This window comes from Plecotus auritus (assembly GCF_963455305.1).
Source record: "Plecotus auritus genome assembly, chromosome: 7".
In the NCBI taxonomy this organism is placed as follows: domain Eukaryota; kingdom Metazoa; phylum Chordata; class Mammalia; order Chiroptera; family Vespertilionidae; genus Plecotus; species Plecotus auritus.
This window is the reverse complement of record NC_137774.1, coordinates 54,460,408-54,486,952: the sequence shown is the minus strand read 5'-3', so window position 1 is coordinate 54,486,952 and position 26,545 is coordinate 54,460,408. Positions and strand designations below refer to the sequence as shown.

The following is a 26,545-nucleotide window of genomic DNA, read 5'->3' as shown; positions in this document are numbered from 1 at the left end:
AGTATTATATGAAATGTAAGAAGAGGAAGAAGAAGAGAAAGGTAAAGATAAAAATTATGAACAACAAATATATGTCTATCAACAAGTGAATCTAAAAATCAAGTGAATAAAAAGTCTGATGAACAGAATAAATTGGTGAATATAATAGAGTCAGGGGCATAGAAAGGGAGTGGACTGACAATTCTCGGGGTAAAGGGGAGTGGGGGGTGTGGGAAGAGACTGGACAAAAATCGTACACCCATGGATGAGGACAGTCGCGGGGGCGGGGGGGGGGGGGGGGGGCGGTAAGGGCAGAGGGTGGGGTGGGAACCGGGTGGAGAGGAGCTATGGGGGGGAAAAAAGAGGAACAACTGTAGTAATCTGAACAATAAAGATTTATGTTAAAAAAGTATCCAAATGGCCCTGGGCAGAAAAAGGTTCCCCTCCCCAGCTCTGAAGGATAATAGAACCTACTCAGCCTCCAGCAGCGGGGTGGGGAAATGCCGAGCACAGAACAGTTTATGTTGCTTCTGGCTCCTGGCTGTTTTCAATACTTTTTATCTACCCAGAGACAAGTGTGAGTCGACTTGTATAAATACACAGAGATTGGGTATGTTTCCCAAGAGGCACTGAAGGCCAAATTGGACTTAGAATTCAGGACTTCAGAAGGGTGACTCTTATAATTCTCAAATTCAAGTCCTGTTTATTTTCTTTTACTTATTTTTAACACTTATTCTCTTCCTGCCTTTTATCAGTTTCTTGGTCCTCTAGCCAAAACATCTCCTTCATTTTATCTCTGTCTCATTTGGCATTGTTCTGAACTGTGCAGTAGGCTTGTGTTAATTCAGCTCTTCTTACTCTTGCCCAGGTTGCAGAAAGCTGGACATCAGGGTCTTTATAAAATTCTGTGAGGTAGTTAACATTGAGATTTGGTGTTGTCAGATACAGCTTATCCTTTATTTTAGTACAAACTAGAACATTTTTAAATTAAGAAAATTCTGTGTGTTAACTTTTCAAACAAGTTCATTATTTAAGTTTAGTGATGGAAAGCTTTGTACCAGCTAACAGAAAAATGGTGCTCCTGGGAGCATAGTTTGGGAACTCGTTGTAACTTTACACTCACTGTTGGTTTCTCTACTCTTACCCTTTTACGTAGAACACTCCTCTAAAAGTCCACTTTAACTGCAGATGTCAGGCTTGTTGTTAGATATTAGCAGAACATCTGCTCACCCAAAGGATATGTTTCTACTCATTACTTATTAACAAATCTTTATTGAAGATACTAGTCACTGTTACAGGTGAGATGCATTAAAGACTAAAACAGATAAAGATCCTCGTTCTCAAGGAGTATACAGGGTGGGGCAAAAGTAGGTTTACAGTTGTTCGTATGGAAAATGTTACAGTAATTAGTAGATAAACTCTGTTTCATGTACTCACAACTGTAAACCTACTTTTGCCTCACCCTGTATATTCTAAGACTTGCAAGTTACATAATAAGTAAGTAGATTATTTATTTTGTCAGGAGGTGATGAGTGCTATGGGGAAAACCACCAAAATAGCCTGGCACGGAATTGGGAGTCATAGTGGTGAGAGGGTATAGAAAGGGCTTGCAGGGTAGGCCTTATTAAAAATTGACATTTGCCCAGCCAGTGTGGTTCAGTGGTTGAGCATTGCCCTATGAACTAGGAGGTCATGCTTTGATTCCCAGTCAGGGCACATACATGGGTTGTGGGATTGATCCCCAGTGTGGGGAGTGGAGGAGGCAGCGATCAATGATTCTCTCTCATCATTGATATTTCTGTCTCTTCCTTCCCCTTCCTCTCTGAAATCAGTAAAAATCTATTTTTAAAAATTGACATTTGGCAAGAACTGGAAGAAAGTGAGGAAGTAACTTAGGTGGCTAGCTGGGGAGGAGAGCCAGGTGCACATAGAAGGTGAAGGCCCTCAGTGGGAATCAGCATTGACAAGTTGTGGAGTGTGCCAGACTGAGAGGGGCATGGAGTAGGAGTGGACAGCAGAAAAGTGGGGGTGAGGAGCACATCATGAAGGAGCCATGGGCAAAATGGAAGCTTTTCTGGATCTTGAGCAGAGTGGTGCATGAATTGACTCATGGATTCTGTGAAGAATGGACTGCAGAGGGACTGTGCGGGGGAAGTGGGGAGGAGACCTGTGGTAGCAGGCTGTCAGAGTCCCTGCTGAGGAGGGAGAGTGACAAGGCCCAGTACAGCAGTGGAGTGGTGGGGTGCTTTCTGGATAGGGGAGCAGTTAAGGATGCCACTGAGGTTTTTGTCCTGTGTAAACTAGAGGAATAATGTTGCCATCAGTTGAGTTAGCAAAGGATTTTATGATGAAGCAGAATTTGGGGGCAAAGAGCAGTTTAGTTTGGGGTATGTTAAGTTTTGAGATGTCTTAACAGACATTCAAGTGGAGACTGGAGCTGAGAAGCTTGGACTGGGTCTACTTATACATTTGAGAGTCTTCAGTATTTATAAAGCCGTGAATTTGGATGAAAAGCCCAAGAGATGAGAAGAGATAGTAGGAGAAGAGGACAAATGAATGAGTATTAGGGTCAGAAGTTCAGCAAAAGAAACCAAGTAGTGTAGAGGAGAACAGGGAGTCCTAGAAGCCAAGTGAGTCCAGAGTAGCAGGGCGAGGGGTGAGCAGCTGTGTGTGATGCCACTGATGGGTCAGGTGAGAGAAGGACTGAGCATTGACTTGGTGATTTAGCCATGTGGAGGTCATTGATGACTTGGATTAGAATATGTTCGGGAGAGAATGAGAGTGGATGAATTAGATAGCGAGTGTTGACAAGTTGACAACTCTTGAGATCTAATGCACAGGGGAGGCAAAGGAATGTGGTAGTGGGAAAAGTGGTCATGAGTTCTTGTTTTTAATGGAAGAAATAATAGTGTTTACAGGATAGGCTGATGGTATGAGCTTGTGAGTGTAGTAACAAATTGATGATGGAGGCAAAAGAGAATTTCTGGTATAGACAAGAGAGGGTGGGGATTAGTGTAATTTGGAGGGCTGATTTTAGAGTAACTGTGGTGTGGAAAATTCATCTCTTACTGATGGCTAAAGGCAGCAGACTTCTCAGGTATAAATGCACATGGTGGTGGGAGCCCCTGGCAGCTCTTTTCTTAGTGAAAAAGGAAGTAGGATCATTGGCTGAGAGGGGATGTGGGGGGAGCTGATGGAGGAGAGATGAATTTATTGGTTTATTTCTCTATCCCTTGAGCCTTAAGTCTTGGTAGCGGCATGAATAGCAGATTGCTAATACTTTGTTGGAACAAGGAGATATTATCCACTGTCTTACGTTCCTTGCTGGGATTTCTGTCTTTTGGGTTACAGGGACGTGAACACCACCATCATGGAGCTCCTGATCATGGTATATGCGTGTAAGACCTCTTGTGCCAAAAGCATTATTGGTGTGATCCCCTACTTCCCTTACAGCAAACAGTGCAAGATGAGAAAAAGAGGCTCCATTGTTTCTAAATTGCTGGCTTCAATGATGTGTAAAGCTGGTAAGAATGGCAGATATTTGATAATTAATTGGGATCCTGAGAGTTTTATTTTTACCTTAGAAATTATAAAGCATTTTTAAGACTATATTGGAGTGCTAAACAGAGTAAAAAAAAGTGATAGTTTTAATTTCACTTACTTTAATGTTTTTTTTTTATGTTTTATTTATTTTTGTTAGAGAAGGGAGAGGGAGAGAGAGAGAAAAATACACACACATCAATATGAGAGTGAAACATCGATCACTGCCCCCTACTGGGAACCCAGCTTGCAACCCAGGCTTATACCCCCACAGGGAATCGAACCAGCAACCTTTCAGTGCATGGGACAATGCCCAGCCACTTAGGTACACTGGCCAGGGCTGCTACAGCTTTTAAAGTTAACTAATTTATGTGAAAACAGTACAGAGAATTCTTTGCTGTTTCCAAGTCCCCAAAACACAAAGGTAATGAGAACAAGTTATTTTTTCCTAAATTCTTTGTTTAAAAATTATATTGAACCCTGCTGCAGTGGCTCAGTGGTTGAGTGTCTACCAAGAACCAGAAGGTGAAGGTTTATTTCCCAGTCAGGGCACATGCCCAGGTTGCTGGCTCAATTTCCAATAGGGGTTGTGCAGGAGGCAGCCAATTGATAATTCTCTCTCATCACTGATGTTTCTATCTATCTCTCCCTCTCCCTTCCTCTCTGGGGAAAAAAAACAATACACACACACACACACTAGAGGCCTGGTGCACGAATTCGTGCACGGGTGGGGTCCCTCGGCCTGGTTGGTGATCGGGGCCAATCGGGGCATCTCGCCCAGTCCTGATGCGGGGGTGAGGTAGGGGCTGCAGGAGGTTGGCCGGCTGGGGGGATGGGCTGGGGGAGGTTGGCTGTGGGAGCACACTGACCACCAGGGGGCAGCTCCTGCGTTGAGCATCTGCCCCCTGGTGGCCAGTGTGCATCATAGCGGCTGGTCGATCAGTTGTTCTGGTCATAACGGTCACTTAGGCTTTTATATATATATATAGACATATTTTAAAAGTATATTGAAATGACAAGTTATAATCATATAAGTCATTTTTAAAGGGGGGAAAAGGCATTCTGAACCAACTGCTTTAACGCAGCAACTGCTTTTATTTTAGTCTCTTCCCTTTCCCAGGACAGGTTGGTATATTTTGTAAACTATGTGTATTACTTTGTGTTGTGCATTTTCAGGTAACATCCTAAGTGTCTCCTCTTGTTTCTAAGTAATCATCAGAGTTGTTATTATGTATATGTGTGTGCATGTATGTATATGCACATATCTCAGAGCATTTGCACAGAGAGAAAAGAACAAAAAGTCCTCATATCACTGCATTTTAACACAGACACTATAGAATAAATTTTCTACTGTGGCATTCCAAAGATGACAAAAATAAGACAAAGTTTGATGAAACCCAATCCCCTGCAATCTCATGAGCATACCTCATTGAAAACTGACAGGTAGCAAGCCGAAGGGACCAGGCTGCTCACCAGGTCTTCCAGAAAGTCCCTGCCCTTCTGACCTTGCTCCTGGGGGGAACCATTAGGCTTCTGACCTTGCTCCTGTAGGGGAACCATTAGGCTTACTTTCTTGCTCTTTGGGAAAGTTTGGTTTTTAAAATATTTCCAATTGAATTTTTCTTATACTTTTGTGTGTTGTCAGCCTGACCTTCAGCTCAGGTGCCAGGGGGTGGGTTTCATTATCCAAATCCAGCCAAGCACCAGGAACAAACATGATTATCCAGGCCCACCCAGAAGTGACAATTACAAAGAAGCCACAAGAATGCACATAATCTCCTTTGTCTTGGGCTTAGTAAAACTTCCTGGTATTTTGCTGTATAAAACTCCTTGTATCGGCTCTGGGTCACTGTCTCTCCATCAGAGGACAACTGTCCCACCTGGCCCCAGCTTTTTCCTTCTATCTCTGTGTCTGTCTCTTTCTTTCATTTTCTCAATCCCCAGCTGCCCCTACCCAAGAACTGGACTGAAATATTCTTTAATGAGCCAATGGGTGATGGTTCCTAATTTTTCCAGTTAAAGGCCTGTACATTTGCCTTAATATCTTAAGACAATATTTGTCTTAATATAGCTTTGCCATGCCTGTTAAAGAAACTTCAAGGCAATATAATTTGCTGTAATAGAATTTTATCAGAGACATTTCTTTGTTACTATTATCTTTGCTATTTGAAGACTTTAAATTCCTGTGAAAATCAGGCATCTCTGTGTAAGACAAACCACCCGGTCTTTCCCTCTTGAATAGGGAAAAACTCAGTTCTCTAGTTCTCTACCTCCCAAGTGTCTCCTTTACTGCTCTGAAACTTGAACACTTCTGACACTTGCGGTCACTAACTGTGTAATTTTTCCCTAAACCTAGCAATTCTCCATGACATCATCTAGGAGCCCCACAATTTAACTAAATTCTGACATTATCCACCTGGAGATCTGTCTGATCCCACAGATTAAGGGCTCAGTCTCACAAAACTGGCCCACCCCTTTCAGATGCCATTTGCTAGTTTAGGTTGTTACCTGTGCTTCACACCAATTGACTATAAATCTGAGGTTCCCCCCATCCTCTTCTTGGATTCCATTAATTTGTTAGAGCAGCTCAGAGAACTTAAGAAAGCAGTTTACGTATTGTTTGCCAGTTTATTATAAAAAGTCATAATTAAGGATACAGATGACTATAGTGATGAAACAGGTGTGTAGGGCAGGGTATGTGGGACTAAAGGGCATAGAGCTTCAGTGCCCTCAGGGTTTGCCACTCTTCCCAGCGCCTCCACCTGTTCACCAACTTGGAAAGTCTCCACTACCTGTGCTATTGGAATTTCATGGAGCTTCCCTATAGGCATAATCATTAACTCCATTTCTAACTCCTCTCCCCTCTCTGGAGAAGTGGGGGCAGGGCTGAAAATCCCAAGTTTCTGATCCTAGCTGGTCTTTCCAGTGACCAGTGCCCCAGCCAGGAGCCATCCAGGGGCCCACCCAGAGTCACCTCATTAGAACAACAGAGGCTCCTAGCTCTTTTTACTTAGCAAATCACAAGGGGTTAGGACAGCCGTGGGCAAACTACGGCCCGTGGGCCGGATCCGGCTGTTCTATCCGGTTCTCTTGCTCTCCCCTCCGCTCCTTTACTTTGAATTTATATTAGTTCACACAAACACTCCATCCATGCTTTTGTTCCGGCCCTCCAGTCCAGTTTAAGAACCCATTGTGGCCCTCGAGTCAAAAAGTTTGCCCACCCCTGGGTTAGGAGCTGTATGCCAGAAACCAGGGACAGAGACCAGTTTTTATTTATTCTGTTATTTCTCAATCTCATACTAAAATATCTACACTAATAAAAGAGAAAGATGCAAATTGACTGTACCTTCATGACGCCCACCAGCCAGTCAGGAGTGAGTATGCAAATTAAGCCAACAAAGATTGGTTAATTTGCATACACAGGCACTGAGTGGCCGGGGTGGGGCGGGATGTTTGTGTCATCGCCATGGCGACGATGCATGCATTCCACACCGCCCCAGCTGCTCAGGGCCTCTGGGCAGCGTGGGAAGGCGGGGCTGGAGCAGAAAGAGGCAGCTCTGGGGCCGGAGCGAAGGCGGTGCTGGCAGCCAGGGAAAGGAAGGCTCATTTTTGCACGAATCTTCGTGCATCGGGTTTCTAGTCTGATAAAAAGATGCTGAGTTTTTTTTGATGAGAGCAATTTTTAATCGTAATTTATCACACATAGTACCGTATTTTATATTGTACTTATTTCATACAGTGCAACTTATTTTACATAGTACTAATTTTTTATAGTACAGTTCAACAAATAAACTAGTTATGTGCTTGTGTCTGCTTTATTTTCAAAGGTCTGACTCATCTTATTACTATGGATTTACACCAAAAGGAAATTCAGGGCTTCTTCAATATTCCTGTTGATAATTTAAGAGCTTCTCCCTTCTTATTACAATATATTCAAGAAGAGGTAAGCTAGCTAAACTATTTTATTTTAACATTCTAGCTAAACTATTTTATTTTAACATTCTTTTTAAAGTTGAAAGACATTTCCATGTCCTTGGATTGTCCATAAAGGATTAAAACTTGATATATTCTGCTTAAAGTACTATTTACTTGAGAAATGTAACTCACTGTGTTGTAAAATTCTTAATCTTTAACATATTTCTTTTGCTAAGTTCTTAAGATTGCTTTTTCTTCTTTTGGACCTCAGGTTCCTAGGACTGGACTAGTTGTGATTTATATAGTTTTATCTAGTCTGTATATAGAGATATATACAGTATTTGTTATTTAAAACACAAAGTATATTTTTAAACTTGATCAAAAAGAATCAAACTGTGTAATCTTTTGGGAATTTTTCACTTGATATTACATTATTAATATTCAGCCATATTGTTGTGTCACAGTTTATCTTTTTTTTTAAAAAGAATAGTTTATTGATTTTACAGAGAGACAAAGGGGCGGGGGGAGAGAGGAAGAGAGAGAGAGAAAGAAATATTGATGTGAGAGTAAAACATCGATCAAGCCTGGAACCTGGGCATGTGCCCTGACAGGAATCAAACCAGCAACTTTTCAGTGCATAGGAGGACGCCCAAGCAAGTGAGCTACCTCAGCCAGGACACAGTTCATCCATTTTGACTTCTGAAAAAGACTTACTGTGCTGCTGTTATCACAGTCTATCTATATAAAAGGCTAATATTCTAAGTGTCCTTCCCTCTGTCCAGGTAATGACATCAAGTAGCAACGCCTGGCTTCCTCTCCCTTGCAGTTTCTTTAGTCCAGGAACACGACTTGCTTTATGACCAGGTGGAAACAGTTTACACTATAACCAAATGTCTGTGAAGCCTTTTCCCGTGCCTCATCTCATTTGATCCTCTCAGAAGTCCTGGAGTAGGTAGATAGGATACTTGGTGGAATCCTATTTCCTTTTCATTAGCTGGAAAACGGAGATTTAGAAAGCTTAGAAACTTGACCCAACTGAAAAGAAGTAAGAAATGGTGGAACTTGAAAATGACTTCAGGTTTTCTCACTGCTCGGAATATAGTCAAACACTGCTGCAGTTAAATATTTTACCCTTTGTTCTCCCTGTGTGATCTACAATAATAATCTGCTTCGTGTTGATATTTACTGCTGTGTTGCTGACAGTTACCTGGAAGAGAAGTTGTGCTTCACTGGGCTGGCAAAAGTTTAGCTAAATTAGAAAGCAGGTCTAATTAAGCAAGTTTGTTCTCTATATATAAAAGGCTAAGTTGACTTGTGCATGCTCGATACATATAAAGCTCTCACTGGTGCCAGCTGCACTCGTGTGTGTTTCCATCTGTCATTGTTGATTGTGAATTTGGTTGACACTTCTACTATAGAGAAAGGGCGAATAGCGATATTAAAATATTTCTTTTAATTAATTTTCTTTCAATGTGCACAAATTTGTGCACCAGGCCACTAATCTATATTCAAATTTTTTTAAATAGATACTGCAAAAATCACAATTGTCTGAAAATTTAATAGATACTATAAAAATTGCAATTATCTGAAGAGGCTGTATTAATTTTACTCCCAGTAGCAGTGCTATGATAGTACCTGTTTCCCTGGGTCTTAATTGTGCTAAGTTAATGGACAAAAGAACACTACTTGACTTGTAGTTTTTACTCCCCTGGTATCTAGTGTGATTGAGCATCTTATCATGGGGGAGGCTTTTTCTGGGGAATGGGAAAGGGACAGAATTTCCCCCATCTAAAATAGTGTTTTTGCCTGGCTGGTGTGGCTCAGTGCTTGAGCGTCGACCTATGAACCAAGGAGGTCATTGTTCAATTCCTGGTGAGGGCACATGCCCTGGTTGTGGGCTCAATCCCTAGTAGGGGGCGTGCAGGAGGTAGCCCATCAATGATTCTCTCTGATCATTGATATTTCTGTCTCTCTCTCCCTTCCTCTCTGAAATTAATAAAAATGTATTTGAAAAATAAAATAAAATAGTGCTTTATTTTCTTGCCGTGATTTTGGAATTTCAGCAGGTGTGTCTGGGGTGGATCTTTTTTCCACTGATTTCTCTAGATACTCAGTGGGTCCCTTTCATTCTTTTGGAATCTTTTCCCTTATAATTTGAATATTTTACTACCACCCCCCCGCCACCCCTCTTTTTTTTATTCTTTGGGAACTGTTATGTGTAGCCTCTATATTGTTTAACTTTTTTCTTCAAGTTTTGTGTTCTTATATCCCTCATTGTAGGAAAATACGTGGCCTGATCTCCCAGGTTTGTTATTCAGTTGTGTCTGTAGCTAGCCAGTGACTGGGTTGTTTTTTGGACCATAATCACTTCCACCTCCTGGATTTCTTTTTGGTTCTTTTTCATAACAGCTTATTTTCTCTTTATGAATATGTTTTTCTGCTTTAACTTTTGAGGAGAAAATAGACCTATTTTTATTGATGAGTCCTTACTTTACTGTTTCCTTGGTTATTTCCTCTCATAACTGGACTTGATCATGTTCGATAAGGCAAGGAAGTACATAAACTAGTTTAGAAAGATTTCTAGCAAAAATAAGAAACGTGCCTAAATATAAATATTTTTTTTGCTACCTTACTCACTGACAGTGTTCTTGAAGGACATATGATCTATGTGGTTATGCTGGATATATCCATAATAGAGCCTTCAGATTAATCAGTTGTTTTTTTTGTTTACTAAGTATTTATTACTTAGTGCTTCCCATGTGCTAAGAATGTACAAGGTGCTAGTGATTATTTTAAGTGCTTATATTAAAATTTATTGAACTGGCATAATTGTGAGAAAAATTAGTGGGGATTTATTGGAATGAAATTATATAATTTAATGAAGTGATTAAATTTTAAGAACATAAAATATTGCCAAGATGAAGTCAGAAATAAATACTGTGCCCTGGCTGGTGTGACTCAGTTGGCTGAGTGTCAGCCTGTGCACCAAAAGGTTGCTGATTCAATTCCTGTTTAGGACACATGTCTAGGTTGTGGGCTTGATCCCCAGTAGGTGGCATGGGGAGGCAGTCGATCACGTGTCTCTTTCTCTCTCTCGCTACCTCCCTCTCTCTTCCTCCCTCCCTTCCTAATAAAAATAAATAAATAAAAAGAGCCTGGCTGGTATGGCTTAGTGGTTGAGCATGAGCCTATGAACCAGGAGGTCATGGTTTGATTCCCCATCAGGGCACATGCCCGGGTTGTGTAAAGTAAACTACTGCTCAGCTTAAAAACAATTATGCCTTCTAAACTCTCAGAAGTTGATAATAGGTATATCTTTAATATATTATCACTAGCACAGATCACTTCAAGTGTTCAACTTTATTGACTCCAGAGCACACTGATATTTTAGTTATTTTCATAAGGGCTCTTAATCTATAAAATCTATAATAATAAAAGCATAATATGCTAATTAGACCTATGTCCTTCCGGACAACCTTCTGGACGCTGTGGGGGCTGCGAGGGAAGCCTGGGTCCCGGGTGCCAGAGGGAAGCCAGTGCCGGCAGCCAGGGGAAGGAAGGCCTACTCTTGCACGAATCTCGTGCATCGGGCCTCTAGTGTCCTCATAAAACAGCACTGGGCTGATTGTCTTTAACAAATTGGTTTCTTCACTATATGACTAAGATATGGTAAATAGTTATTTTTGGATGTACTAATTTGGAACTTGACAATTACAGTACCTTGGGTTCAGATGGGGTGGATATCATCCTGGCAAAATGAAATGACAACTTCCTGAGACCAACTATAAAAATGTCTTTATACCATGTTATCAGTATTTGCTGGGGTTTTTTCTTCAAAGAGGCCTGTGAAGCTTATTTCTTAATATTTTTTCCTGAGAAAACACACACACACACACACACATACACACACAAATGAAAAATAATATTTTTTTGCTAGGTAGGCGTTTCTTCATTTTCCAAAGGAGAAATTTGCTTTGAACTTTTATCTTCTTGGAAAATTTTCAAGTGACCAAATGACATTTTTGAGTTCGATGCACTGTTCCTTTTTTGTTTGTTAATTCTCACCTGAGAATATTTTTTTTTTTCATTGCTTTTTCAGAGAGAGTAGAAGGAAGGGAGGGAGAGAGAGACATCTATGTGGGAGAGACACATGGACTGGTTGCCTCCGGTATGTGCCCTGACCGGGTGCAGGGAGCGAACTACAACCCATGTCCTTGACTGGGAATCGAACCCAAGACCCTTCCATGCTCAGGCCCATGCTCTAACCACTGAGAACACTGGCTAGGGCTGCACTGTTCCTTTTCATTGATTGTTGAGTGTTGGTGTGCATAGCCTTATGGAGTCATGGCAGTAATCCCTGGCCTCTCTGTCACAGATCCCGGATTACAGGAATGCAGTGATTGTAGCCAAGTCTCCAGCCTCAGCCAAGAGGTAGGTGGGAGCTCACGACTGAGCACTCCATCCATATCCAGGGATCAGTCCTCCATCAGATTCCCGGTGTTCTGGTTTCAACCTCAGTAGTTCACTGGTGTCCCTTTTATTTCGTGCACTGGTAGTTTAACAGATTGTTTGCGGACTTCATTTATTAAGTGATGATGATTATTTTTTTCTTTCTTTTTCAATCCCAATCTGTGACCACCAGTCATATTTTTTTTTACCAAAGTCATCCAGGTCTGGGGAACCCCAACTTTACACTTCCCTCACTCCCAGACTGGCAGCTGCTTGTTGTTGATCTTCCAATCTGGCATTTATAATACTAGCAAATATACTTTGTAGTTGTTTGCTGCCTCGAACTCAGTAATTTATTAACAGAATTGTATCCAGCCCAGTGGCCACTATTGGTATGTGTTAAAAGGTGACATTTTACAAAACGAAAACACCCCGAGGCATCCTAATGGGGCAGTTCTGAGAGTCACATGTCGCCCCGAGTAACTGATGAGTCAGGAATACAGTAGGTAGGGTTGTATTTGGGCTAAGAGGGTCTCATGTACCAATGATATAGGAAGGAATAAAATCTTTTCCCTAAAAAAGTCTCTTTTAAGCTTATTTTCTACAATTGAATATCTTTGCTCACTGGATCATTGTTGAGTCCTGTGGGATGAAGGAAAACATAGGCGCCTCCCTCCTGGCCCCATGGACTGTTAATATTGAAGAATGAGAACTTGTACATACCGAGCCATTGACTTAGAAGGGTTACAGAGAAGTGGTTTTCCATCACAGATGAAGAATGGCAGTTAGAATGCTAATTAGGTTGCACTTGTGATGAGCATGACAAGCCATGTTCTTAGAGCTACCTCGTGCAGCCAGGGCTGTGCCCGCACTCACGCTTCCTCCAAGAAGTCGCGTCACAGAGCCACGCATTGTCCACTTGAGAAAGCCATAGTAAACGGCCTCATTTTGGAATAGAAACATTCCAAACAGCTTTTTCAAACATTTGTACAAAGGATGAATTAATTAAAATTTAGTAATTTATTTTTCTGTGATGTACAGACTTTTAAAAAATTAATGTAAAAGTCACATAACATACAGTTAACCATTTTTAAGTATATAGGTCACTGGCATCCAGTGCATTCACAAGGTTATGCAACCACCACCTCACTCCAGAATACCCTGTACTCATCATGTAATCATCTCCACCCCCTCCCCGCATCCGTGGCAGCCGTAATCTGCTTCTGTCTCTGAATATGCTTTTTCTGGATATTTCATAGAAATGGAAGCACACATTATATGGCCTTTTGTGTTTGGTTTCTTTCACTTAGCATAATGTTTTTGAGGGCCAGATATATTTTACATCTTTTTATGGCTGAATAATACTCCGTTGTGTGGATGGGCTATACTTGATCTGTTCATCCGTTGATGGACATTGGGGTTGTTTCCACCTTTTGGCTGTTTTGAGTAGCTGTGAACATTTGTTTGTAAGTTTCTACATTGACACATGTTTTCATTTCTTGTGGATGTACCTAGTATGCCTAGGATTGAAATTGCTAGGCTATGGTAATTCTGTTTACGTTTTTGCGGGACCACCAAACTTCTTTCCATTTTACATTCTCACCAGCAATGTACAAGGGTTCTAATTTCTCCACGTTATTACCAACACTTATTTTCTGTTTTTTGTTTTTTTTTATAGCCATCCTAAGTGGGTATGAAATGGTATCTCATTGTGGTTTTGTTTTGTGTTTCTTTTCTTTTTTTTTTTTTTTTTTTTTTGTGGTTAATCCTCACCAGAGGATATTTTTTCTCATTGATTTTAAAGAGAATGAAAGGGAGGGGGTGAGACCGAGTGAGAGAAATACTGATGTGAGGGATTGGTTGCCTCTCACACACACCCTGATCAGGGCTCAGGATTGAGTGCAACCCAGGTACGAGCCCTTGACTAGAATTGAATCTTCGACTCTTTAGTCCAGGGGTGGGCAAACTTTTTGACTCGAGGGCCACAATGGGTTCTTAAACTGGACCGGAGGGCGGGAACAAAAGCATGGATGGAGTGTTTGTGTGAACTAATATAAATTCAAAGTAAAGGAGCGGAGGGGAGAGCAAGAGAACCCTCCGCTCTTTCGGCTCCGTGGGCTGGATAGAACAGCGGAACGGGTCTGGATCCGGCCCAAGGGCTGTAGTTTGCCCACGGCTGTTTTAGTCCAAGGGCGATGCTCTAATCACCGAATCAAGCTGCTAGGGCTTATTTCGGGGTTTTTGTTTGTTTGTTTTTATGTTTTTGGTTAATCCTTACCTGAGGATATTTTTTTCCATTGATTTTTAGAGATAGTGGGAGGGAGGGAGGGACAGAAAGGAAGAAAGAGAGAGAGAGACACATTGATTGGCTGCCTCCCGAATGTGACTCAACTGGAGCCCAGGATTGAACCTGCATCCTGGGTACATGCCCTTAACTGGTAATCAAACCTGTGACCCTTTGCTGCATGGGCTGACACTCTTAACTACTTAGTCACACTGGCTGGGCTCTCATGTGGTTTTGATTTGGATTTCTAATTATTAATGTTGTTAAGCATCTTTTCATGTGCTTGTGGCCATTAGTATATCTTTGGACAAATGTCTACTCAAATGCTTTGCTTATTTTAATTATTTTATTTTGAAATTAATCAATGTTTAATTAAGATGTCTACAAATATATGCCCGGCTGGTATGGTTCAGTGGTTGAGTGTCAACCTATGAACCAGGAGTCATGGTTCAATTCCTGGTCAGAGCACATGCCCGGGTTGCAGGCTCGATCCCCAGTAGTTTGGTTCGGGAGGCAGCCGATCAATGATTCTCTCTCATCATTGATGTTTCTGTCTGTCTCTCCCTCTCCCTTCCTTACTGAAATCAATAAAAAATATATGTATTTTTAAAAAGTTACAATATTAGAGGCCCAGAAAGATCCTAAAATGGCCCTGGATGCTGGAAAGCTGCCATGGGTAGATCAGAGAACTCTCATATCCAAGTCCAGTGCTGCTCCCGTCTAGCCCAGCTCCTGAACAGAAAGCTGACTTTCCAAAGCTGGGCTCAGTTCATTCACTGTTGGGGTGAGAAAATATCCCAACTCCCAACTCCCTTGATGGACAGGCTCTAAATATCACCTACTGATTGGGGGGAAGGCTGTCCATGTCGGCAGCTGGGAAAGCCAATTAGCCAAGGACATTATGTTGTGGCAGGTGTCTGGAGGAATCAGATAGTGTCTTGATCTCAGAAAGGAAAAACAGCTGCTTCTGCTTCTTCCTCCTCTCTCCTGTATGCATCCCCTGAGTCTCACGGGAGGGCTTTGAGCCAGCATCCTTTGCTTATTTTTAAATGGGGTTGTTTGCCTTTTTGTGGTTGAATTGTAGAACTTCTTTATATATTCTAAATACTAGACCCTATCAGATTATATGGTTTGCAATTATTTTACTCCATTCTGTAGGTTGTCTTTTCCCATTCTTGATATGTCCTTTGATATACAAAAGTTTTTAATTTTTATGAAGTCTAATTTAGCTTTTTTTGTCATTGCTTGTGCTTCAGTATCATGTCTAAGGAGGCAGTGTTAAATCCAAGGTCATTAAGTTTTGCCCCTATGTTTTCTCTTAATAGTTTAGTTTTAGCTCTTATATTTAGGTTGGAGAGCGATTTTGTATATGGAGTGAGGTAAGCATTCAGCTTCTTTCTTTTCCATATGGTTATCCAGTTTAGTCATCCAGCACTATTTGTTGAAAAGACTCTTCTTTCCCCCTCGAATGACTTTGGCACCTATGTTAGAAATCAATTGGCTGTAGATGTTTATGTCATTTATTTCTGGACCCTCAGTTCTATTCTGTTATCTGTATGCCAGTACCACCCTGTTTCGATTACTGTACTTAAGTTGTAACAATTAGATCAAAATAATCAGAGTGGGTGGAAGTGGAGTATAGATCTTTTATGTGTTCTCCATCAACACCCAAGAGGGGAAAGTCCTGACTCCACTGGGCCTCCTCTGACACTACCTTGTGGGACAGGGGAAAGATACCTCTTTTCTGCTGAGTTGGGGTGGAAGGTTTCACTCTCCACTGACAGTGGCAGGTGGGGGCTTATTACTGCTGAGTAGGGATGAAAGTCCCAGCTCCTACGTGGCCTTCTCTTAAACCAGTGGTCGGCAAACTGCGGCTCGTGAGCCACATGCAGCTCTTTGGCCCCTTGAATGTGGCTCTTCCACAAAATACCACAGCCTGGGCGAGTCTATTTTGAAGAAGTGGCATTAGAAGAAGTTTAAGTTTAAAAAATTTGGCTCTCAAAAGAAATTTCAATCGTTGTACTGTTGATATTTGGCTCTGTTGACTAATGGGTTTGCCGACCACTGTCTTAAACCACCCATCGGGGGTTTGAGGTGCATCATTAAAGCTTGGCAAGGGAGGAAGTGTAGGCCCTTTACTTGGTTTTTACTCATGTGGGGAGGGATGCAGCTGCTGTGTTTTCTGTCATTTTTGTCTGGAGTAGGACAGTTACTGTCTTAAAGTTTTCCGACTTGGGAGGCTGCTCCTTTCTTGGTCCTTTGGATAGAGAAAGCAGACTCTTTTGGGGCTCTGTACTTACTGGCATTTTGGGGTTGCCTGCTTCTCCAGCTGCAAATCTAGGATAATGCAAAAAGAAAGCCCAGAGGACTCACCACCATGTCATTTCTTCAGTCCTGAGGTCCCTAGCCAATCAGCATTCTCCTCTCCACCATTAGAGTCTTAAGTTTGTTTCATATATATGACTAGAGGCCCAGTGCACGAAATTCGTGCACTCGGGTGTGGGGGGGTGGTCCCTCAGCTCGGCCTGCACCCTCTTGCAGTCCAGGAGCCCTTGGGGGATGTCTGACTGACAGTTTAGGCCTGTCAGCAGTCGGACATACTGAGCACTGCCATGGAGGCGGGAAAGGCTCACGCCACTGCCGCTGCACTCGCCAGCCATGAGCTCGGCTTCTGGCTGAGTGGCACTCCCCCTGTAGGAGTGCACTGACCACCAGAGGGCAGCTCCTGCATTGAGCGTCTGTCCCCTGGTGGTCAGTGTGCATCATAGCGACTAGTCATTCTGCCGTGGTCGATTTGCATATTAGCCTTACATTATATAGGACTAGAGGCCTGGTGCATGGATTCGTGCACTGGTGGGGTTCCCTCGGCCTGGCCTATGGGTTCAGTAGACCTCTGTGGCTGCTACAGTGGGGGGGGGGCAGGTTGAGGGGGGCGCACAGGGGGAGTATCCACGGGAGAGGCTTGTGCTGCCGCAGCTGCACTCACCAGCCATGAGCCGGGCATCTGATGCTCCTTGGTCAGCCGAGAGGCACTTTCACTGTGGGAGCGCACTGACCACCAGGGGGCAGCTCCTGCGTTGAGCAACTGCCCCCTGGTGGTTAGTGTGCATCATAGCTATCGGCCAGTCATCTGGTTGCTTAGGGTTTTATATATACAGATATCCAGGGCTTTAGTTGTACTTTGTGGGAGAACTGCTCCATTTTAGTGGAAGCAGAAATGGCAGCAATGTATTTTGATAAATTTTCCCCACTGAATACCAGAAGAATGTGATGAACTTCGACTCACCTATCTGGGTAGGCTTTTGGTAATTTCTATAATCCTCATTTGCATCTAACATCATGTGTTAATGAGATTAATGGATGACTGGTAGTGTTTTTTTCATTGAAGTAGCCTTTTGCTAAGCTTATTTGGCATTTATTAGAATGACAGTGATGTTTGTCACTTATCCATTCAGATGTTTCTTGAGAACCTATTGCACTAAGTCTGGTGTTGGCCTAGATCAGGGGTGGGCAAACTTTTTGACTCGAGGGCCACAATGGGTTCTTAAACTGGACCAGAGGGCCGGAACAAAAGCATGGATGGAGTGTTTGTGTGAACTAATATAAATTCAAAGTAAAGGAGCAGAGGGGAGAGCAAGAGAACCCTCTGCTCTTTCGGCTCCACGGGCCGGATAGAACAGCCGAACGGGCCGGATTCGGCCCACGGGCCGTAGTTTGCCCATGGCTGGCCTAGATGTTCATGGCATTTATTTCTGGACCCTCAGTTCTATTCTATTGTTTATGTACCAGTACTACATGCTCAACATCATTAATCATTAGAAATCCAAATCAAAACCACAAAAGACGCCCTCAGGGAGCTTATGTTATACTAGAGGCCCGGTGCACGAAATTCGTGCATGGGGGGGTGTTCCTCAGCCTGGCCTGTACCCTCTCCAATCTGGGATCCCTCTCACAATCTGGGACTGCTGGCTCCTAACCGCTTGCCTGCCTGCCTGCCTGCCTGCCTGCCCCTAAGTGCTTCTGCCTGCCAGCCTGATCGCCCCCTAACTGCTCCCCTGCCAGCCTGATTGCTGCCTGACTGTTCCCCTGCCGGCCCGATCGCCCCCAACTGCCCTCCCCTGCCGGCCATCTTGTGACGACGTGAGGGCATCGCGTGAGGACGCAAGGACCACCTAGGCTTTTATTTAGTATAGATGTTTTACTTACTATTGTGGACGGAATGTTTCCCACCCCCACAAAGTTCAAATGTTGAAATCCTAATCTTATCCAGTGTGATGGTATTTAGGAGGTGAGACTTTGGGAAATAATTAGGTCACGAGGGTGGCACCCTCTGGATGGGATTAGCGCCCTTATGAGAAGAGAGGGAGAGAGCTTGCTCTGGCTCTCTGTTCTCTGCCTCCTGAGGGAATGAGAAGATGGCCATCTGCCAGCCAGGAGGACACCGATCTGCTGATGCCTTGATCTCGACTTCTAGCCTCTAGTACTGCGAAATAAATGTTTGTTGTTTAAGCCACCCAGCCTGTGTTCTGTTGTAGTAGCTGGAACTGGCTAAGACAGTGGTCGGCAAACCGTGGCTCGCGAGCCACATGCAGCTCTTTGGCCCCTTGAGTATGGCTCTTCCACAAAATACCACGGCCTGGGCGAGTCTATTTTGAAGAAGTGGCGTTAGAAGAAGTTTAAGTTTAAAAAATTTGGCTCTCAAAAGAAATTTCAGTCGTTGTACTGTTGATATTTGGCTCTGTTGACTAATGAGTTTGCCGACCACTGGTCTAACCCATGATGAAAACTAACCTGCGTCATTGTACCACCAGTAGCAAAGTTGAGTTGCTTTGGAATTTCTCTGTGACTGTTAGTGTATAAGACAATGTGACCCAAAGGGATCATCCTGATTCTTTTGGAATCAGGTGGGATTCAAGTTACATGACTAAGTTATGTAAAGTATCCAAGAACTAACATCTGTGTGCACAGAATGATTTTATTTATCATGACAGTACAATTGGTCCTTGAGCAGTATGGGGGTTAGGGACACTGACCTTCTGCACAGTTGAAAATCTGCGTATAACTTCAGATTCCCCAAAAACTTAACTACTAGTAGCCTGCTATTGACCAGAAGGCTTACTGATAATATAAACAGTTGATTAACATATTTTATATGTTATATGTATTATATACTGTATTGAAATAAAATGAGATAGAGAAAATAATGCTATTAAGAATAGCATAAGGAAGAGAAAATAGAGTGTTTATTGAAAAAAAAACCCACGTATAAATGGATCCACAGTTTAAACCTGTTGTTCAAGAGTTAACAGTATAGCTTTAAGTAGAGGTCAGTAATACCTAAACAGCATTATTCTAGGAATTGGCAGACCTGTATGGAAAAGACTTCCTTAGAGGATAACTAAGGTTAATTCTTTTGACAATAATTGTGATGCAAAGCTAATCTTGAACAGGAAGGAGGAACTAGTCCCTGTGGTGCCAGCCAGTCTCCATGAGATTAGGATGGGCAAGAGCTAGGGAAGATTCTGCCTTGTATTTGTCTGACTGCTTTTTCTCTCTGAGAATTTCTTTAAAAATTACTTGATTTTTTTAAAAGGATGAATTTAAAGGTGTGCAAATACTATATCTTATATAACTACATGATTATCTCAGTAGACTCAAAGAGCATTTGACAAAATTCAATTTCTATTTCTGGTAAAATCTTTATGCAAACTAAGAATAGAAAGGGACTTCCTCATCTGATAAAGGCCATCTATGAAAAACCCTGGCGGGTATTCTCAGTGGTTAGAGCACCCACCCTTGAACCAAAGGGTGGTGGGTTCAATTTCCGGGAAAAGGCATGTATGTGGGTTGTAGGTTTTATCCCTGGCCCCGACAGGGGCCACATGCAGAGACACAACCAGTTGATGTGTCTCTCTTGTATCGATGTTTCTCTCTTTTTTCTTCTCCCTCTCTAAAAATCAGTGGAACCCTAGCCAGTTTGGCTCAGTGAATAGAGCATCAGCCTGCAGACTGAAGGGTCCTGGGTTTGATTCCAGTCAAGGGCACGTGCCTGGGTTGCAGGCTCAATTCCCAGTAGGGAGTGTGCAGGAGGCAGCTGGTCAATGATTCTCTCTCATCACTGATGTTTCTGTCTCTCCCTCTCCCTTCTCTCTGAAATCAATAAAAATATATTAAAAAACAAACGAACAAACCTACAGCTAACATCACACTTAATGGTGAGAGACTGAAAGCTTTCCCCTGAGATCAGGAACGAGATGCGATGTCTTCTCCCTACTTCTATTTGGCACTGTGCTGGAGATTCTGGATAGTGCTGCAACTTAAAAAAAGAGAGTGAGATCCAGTATGGAAAGAAAGAAGTAAAACAGTCCTAATTTGCAGGTAGCATGATTATTTATGTAGAAAAATATGATGAAATCTACAAAAGTGCAATTAGGACTAATAAATCAGTTTAGCAAGTTTGCAAATTATAAGGTCAATAAACAAAAATCAATTGAATTTCTATATACCAGCAACGAACGGTTGGAAATTGCATCAAATTAAGTGAAACAGGTAAATCTAAGATGTTCAAGACTTGTACACTGAAAAATGCAAAACATTACTGAGAAAAATTAAAGACCTAAATGAGTGGAGGAAGATGCTGTGTTCATGGGTCAAAAGACTCAATATTCTTAAGATATCATTTCTCCTCAAATTGAGCACATAGAATTGAGACCCCTTCCCCCCCAATCAAAATTTCAGCAGGCTTTTTTGTAGCAATTGACAGGCTGATTCTAAAATTCATATGGAAATGTAAAGAACCTAAAATAGGCAAAACATCTGAAAAAGAACAAAGTTGAAGATCTAACACTATCTGAATTTAAGACATGTTATAAAGCCAAAGCAATCATGAGTATGTGCTATTGGGATAAAAACAGAAAAATAGAACGGTGGAACAAAATCAAGAGTCCAAAATAGACCTATATCCTATCTAATAAAGAGGGAATATGCTAATTGACCCTCACACTGTCACAAAGATGGCGGCGCCCACAGCCAATAAGGAGGGAACATGCTAATTGACTGTCCCGCCCTCAAAAATGGCAGCGCCCACAGCCAATAAGGAGGAATATGCTAATTGACTGTCCTGCCCTCAAAGGTGGCGGTGCCCACAGTCAATAAGGAGGGAATATGTTAATTGACTGTCCTGCCCTCAAAGATGGCGGCACCCACAGCCAATAAGGAGGGAATATGCTAATTGACTGCTCCGCCCTCAAAGATGGCAGTGCCCATAGCCACAAGATGGTGGCACTCAGTCCCCTCAGCCCCGCCAGGGCAGCAGGCATGGGCAAGGCCAGGCCCGCCCCCAGGTGGGCCCGGCTGCTCCGCACACCTGCCTCCGGAGTCCCCCAGTCCCCTCAGCCTCCCAGCCTCCCAGGGCCAGCCGGAGGCGCAGGCAAGCCTCGGATGGCGGCTGCCCAGCCGCCCAGGACCAGCCCGAGGCACAGGCAAGCCTTGGATGGCGGCTGCCCAGCTGACGCCCAGGGCAGTCCTGAGGCATAGGCAAGCCTTGGATGGTGGCTGCCCAGCCACCCAGGGCCGGCTGAGGCTTGCGCTGCTGGCAGTGGCAGCAGCAGAGCCTTCCCCTGATCACTGGGTCCCCTCCCGCCCCTGAGGGCTCCCGGACTCTGAGGGGGCAGGCCGGGCTGAGGGACCCCCCCCCTCCAGTGCATGAATTTTCATGCACCGGGCCTCTAGTATATCTATAATACTGATTTTCAACAGATGTGCAAAGGCAACTCAGTGGAGAAAGAAGAGTCTTGAACAAATGGTGTTGGGATGATTGGATGTTCATGTGTAAAATAAAATGAATCTTGAATGATATCTCATATAACTTACAGAAATTAACTAAAAGTGAATCATTAACCTAAATGTAAAATCTAAAACTGTAAAAGTTCTAGAGGAAAACATAGAAGAAAATCTTTGTGATTTTGGTGTAGGTAAAGATTTCATAAATATGACACCAATAGCACAATTCATAAGAAAAAATTGTTAAATTCGGTGTTGTCAAAACTAAGAGTTGCTCTACAGAAGACATTTGGAGAATGACAGGAGAAGGCCCAGATTGGAAGAAAATATTTGTTAAGCATATATCTGATAAAGGTCTTATATTCAGGACATATTAAGAAACTGGCAAAAGATAAACAGACCCTTGACCAAAGAATATACATGGGATGGCAAATAAGCACATGAAAAAATGGTCAACACCATTTGTTTTGAGGGAAATCCAAATTGAAACCACAATGGAGTACCACTACAGACCATTAGAATGGATAATTTTACAATGACTGACCACACCAAGTGCTGGTGAGAATGGGGAGGAATGGGAACTCTCATGGGAATGAAAGATGGTATAACCACTTTGGTTCTCTTTTGTTTTTGTTAATCCTCACCCAAGGGAATTTTGCCATTGCTTTTCAGAGAGAGTAGAAGGGAGGGAGGGGGAGAGAGAGAGAGAGACAGAGACAGAGACAGAGAGACAGAGACAGACATCATTGTGAGAGAGACAATTTGACTGGTTGCCTGCTGTGGGTAAGGTACATGCCCTTGACCCGAGACCCTTCAGTGCATGGGCTGACATTATGACCACTGGCCAGGGCTGTTTTTTAAAGAGTTAAATATATGCCTACCATATGATCCAGCCATTCTACTCTTAGGTATTTACCCAAGAGAAAAGAAAGCATGAGTCCATACAAAGATTTATACATGAATGTTCACAGCAGTTTTGTAATAGCTCAAAACTGGAAGCAACTCAAAATCCATCAACAAGTAAACGACAAACTGTGAGACCTATACAATGAACTGTTACTCAGCAATGTAAAGGGATGGCTTGCTGACATACACTGTAGCATGAATGGATCTCCAAAGCATTATGCTGAGTGGGTGAAGTGAGACACAAGAGGACTACATGCTCTGATTTCACATATGAAATCTGTGGTGACAGAAAGCAGATCACTGGTTTAATGCCGGAGGTCTTAATCCAGCATCTAGAAGGGGTTCAGGAGTCTGGAGAAGGGTTGTCTGTAAATTAATCAAAGAGTCCAGAGACGAAACATAATTTTGGAAGGCATTTGGAGGGCCAGAGGAGCTTGGCTAAAGAAAACAAGTTATTCCTTGTCTCAGGACCCCTTGCTTTTTATTAACACAAATTGTCCTAAAGCAAGGTAGATATACATATCAAAGGCCAGTGTTTAGTATACAGAATCCATTGTCAGGTTTGGGAGATATTGCCTTCAGCTGTTCAGGTATTTGGCCAGGAGGAGGCAATAACATGTAGATTGAAATGCCCTTACCTGTCTGGCAGCAAGCAATCATTTATGCATCCTTTTCAGGTTTGGGGAAATGCCCTCATCCATTTCCAGATGGTTCAGCCTGCTGACATGCTGGAATTGGCTTCCAGCACTGGTTGCCTGGTGCTTGAAAGAGAAATTAAAGAAGGGGATAAGGAAACATTTGTCATGATAAATACTTTAATTGTCTTGGTTATGTTAATGTTTATATCTACATGCATCAGAGTTTATGAAATTATATAGTTTAAATATGTACAGTTAATTGTATATCAATTACACCTTAATAAAACTGTTAAAATTGATGCTTAATACTTTGAGGTTTAAAAAAATATATATTTTTATTGATTTCAGAGAGGAAAGGAGAGAGAGAGAGAGAGAGAGAAACATCAATGATGAGAGAGAATCATTGATCAGCTGCCTCCTGCATGCTCCTGACTGGGGATTGAGCCCACAACCCAGGCATGTACCCTGACCAGGAATCAAACCATGACCTCCTGGCTCATAGGTTGATGCTGAGTCATGCCGGCTGGGCAATACTTTGAGTTTTTAATGCACTTTGTTTCATGTGGTTTGTTCTCACTATAGAGAATTAGCAGTTACAAGGGAGGAACTGGGCTTAGAGGAAGTTACGAACCTTACGCAGGCTCACTCAATGGGCTGAATGCAGACCAGGGCCCCGCTCTGCACTAATTGGTGCCCATTGCCAGAAGGACTCGTTTGTCCTGGAGTCTAAGTCCCTGAGATTATTTTATTCTCTTGTTTTTCATTAGTTCTTTGGGAAACTACATTTTATTTATGTTCTTTTAATGTTTCTTCCATTGATGTTAACAGAAGACAGGTGCTGCGTGGTTTTTTAATTGTCTCATGCTCTCCCTCAGGGCACAGTCTTTTGCTGAGCGCCTTCGACTGGGCATTGCGGTGATTCACGGAGAAGCTCAGGACGCTGAGTCCGACTTGGTGGATGGACGGCATTCCCCACCCATGGTCAGGAGTGTGGCTGCCATCCACCCCAGCCTGGAGATCCCCAGTAAGTGTGCTGCCCCTTTTTTGCTCTCTTCTTTGGTTTTAAGGCTGACTTACTTTTTGTTTTGTTGTTGTTATTCATCCTCACCCGGGAATATTTTTTCCATTGATTTTTAGAGAGTGGAAGGAGGGAGGGAAGTAGGGAGAGAGACAGAGAGAAACATCAATGTGAGAGAGACACATCAATTGGTTGCCTTCTGCACGTGACCAGACCAGGGCCAGGGATCAAGCCAACAACCCTTCAGTGTGCGGGCTGACACTTTAACCACTGAGCACACCAGTCTGGGCTGATTATGCAGCTCCTTGAAATAAGACCATGTGGAAATAAGAGATAATCTATGGGATGTATGTGAATAAGGCAGAATACAAGAGTGTATATCCATCTTTGTGCAAGGACCAGGAAGAATTATGAAGGATGGAAATCATTATGATGGTGGTAAGATTGATGTGTGAATTGTTTTTTATTTTTAAGAAACTTGTCTTATGCTTTAATAACATTAAAAAAAAATTCTGCCTTTCAGTCTGTTGAAGAGGGAAAACTTTTCTTCTACCCTCTTTACATTCAGTACTTAGGGGCCTGAATCTGTCTTAGTAAGAGAAAAGACAGATTTTGTTTTTAAGGTAGTAAAAACAGATTTTATTTAGGAAATGTTGTATTGTGGGGGAAGGCATCTTAATGTAGAACTGGGCTTAACTCTGGCTACAGCAAGGACAATGGGGGTTGATAGCCAAGAAGCAGGTTGGGGTAGGGGGTCAGTGGATGGGAAATTACTGAGAGGAGGGCAGCATCAAGGGTAGGGGAATTCTTGCTAACCTGATCTAACAGAATTCTTGCTGAAAGAAGGCCTGGGGGGGCCCATGAGTTCTGGAATTCTTGCTGAAACTCAGCTGTGCTGCCTGAGGACAAAGCCCCAGGGTTAGTCCAGGTCCAGAAAGGGCTAATAGGCGCTGGACCACACTTTGGTCAAGGATGTAGTCTTGTTACTATTACAGCCTTTATGAACTGAAATATTTTCTCAAACAGTTTTTTTTATAAGGTTAATCATGTTTATTTTAATAAAATAACTGATTTATTTCCTATCACACTGGTGACAAGTCAGTGAGAATATTATTGCTTAAAATCATGAAGAATTCTCAAACTTGTGAACATACTCAGGACATGTGGCGATTCGGCATCTGGGTTACTGTCGCTAATGGGGCTCACCGGAGTGGAGCTGCTGTGGCTAGGAATGTGGGCCCTGAAGAGCCTGGGTTCAAATCCCGGCCCTAGTGAGCGAGGTGTCTTTGGGAGTTCCTTAACCTCTCTCTGTTTCACTTCCCTCATCTTTTTTAAAACAAGTGTTTGCATGTCCCCACTAGACTGAAAGCCTTAAGAAGGTAAAGGTCATTTTGAATTTAATGTTGAATTCCTCACAAATAACACAATGCCTGGCATATAGTTAGCAGTCAATAAATGTTTATTGAAGTGAAATTAACTTTTAGAGAAAAGACAGATTTTAGGAGGAGGTTAGAATTTGGGTCTTATCAGTGACATATACCATTTTAATAGGGGAAGAAGATGAGGAAGACACAACAGGAAAAAATGACCTTTTGGAAAGATCACTGAGAGGTTAGGAGATGGGTGGAGATGTGGTTGGTGCGAGACAGGGTCTGTCTGGGTGTGGTGCTGGCTGCTGGGGCAGGAGTGGAGAGTCAGTCTGTGCCTGGTTGTTCCTGGAAAGGGTGTATGACCAATGAGTTCTTTTCGAGGGTCTGCTTTTAGGCAAATAAGGGATTTTAGAAATTCAGATTCCTTCAGCTCAAAACACTTTCTATGCCACTGTGGAGTATTTTGGACCCTTTCAGGTTCTTGCTTTGTCTAGGAGTTTGCTCACTTATCTGTAGAGAAAACTTAGAGGAGGACAGAGTGGACTGGAATAGCCGTGAAGGAGTTGCGATTGCAGCTGGGCCTTAGCTGAGGTGGAGCTGGAAGGTGTTGAAGCATGGGTTAAATCGGGGTACCAGGACAGCCTGGGGGGCCAGAGGGCAGGCT

General features: G+C 42.7%; 1 protein-coding gene across 7 annotated transcripts in view; it reads left to right on the top strand.

Annotated features, from left to right (window-relative positions):
- The window catches only part of PRPSAP2 (phosphoribosyl pyrophosphate synthetase associated protein 2), a 71,642-nt gene that overhangs the window by 21,163 nt on the left and 23,934 nt on the right, over positions 1 to 26,545 (top strand). For all 7 annotated transcript variants that reach the window (XM_080677281.1, XM_080677280.1, XM_080677284.1 and 4 more), the window contains 4 exons: positions 3,331 to 3,503; positions 7,347 to 7,462; positions 11,810 to 11,865; positions 24,369 to 24,517. In XM_080677281.1, coding sequence (XP_080533407.1) covers positions 3,331 to 3,503; positions 7,347 to 7,462; positions 11,810 to 11,865; positions 24,369 to 24,517 — 494 coding nt within the window. The remainder of the gene's footprint in view (positions 1 to 3,330; positions 3,504 to 7,346; positions 7,463 to 11,809; positions 11,866 to 24,368; positions 24,518 to 26,545) is intronic.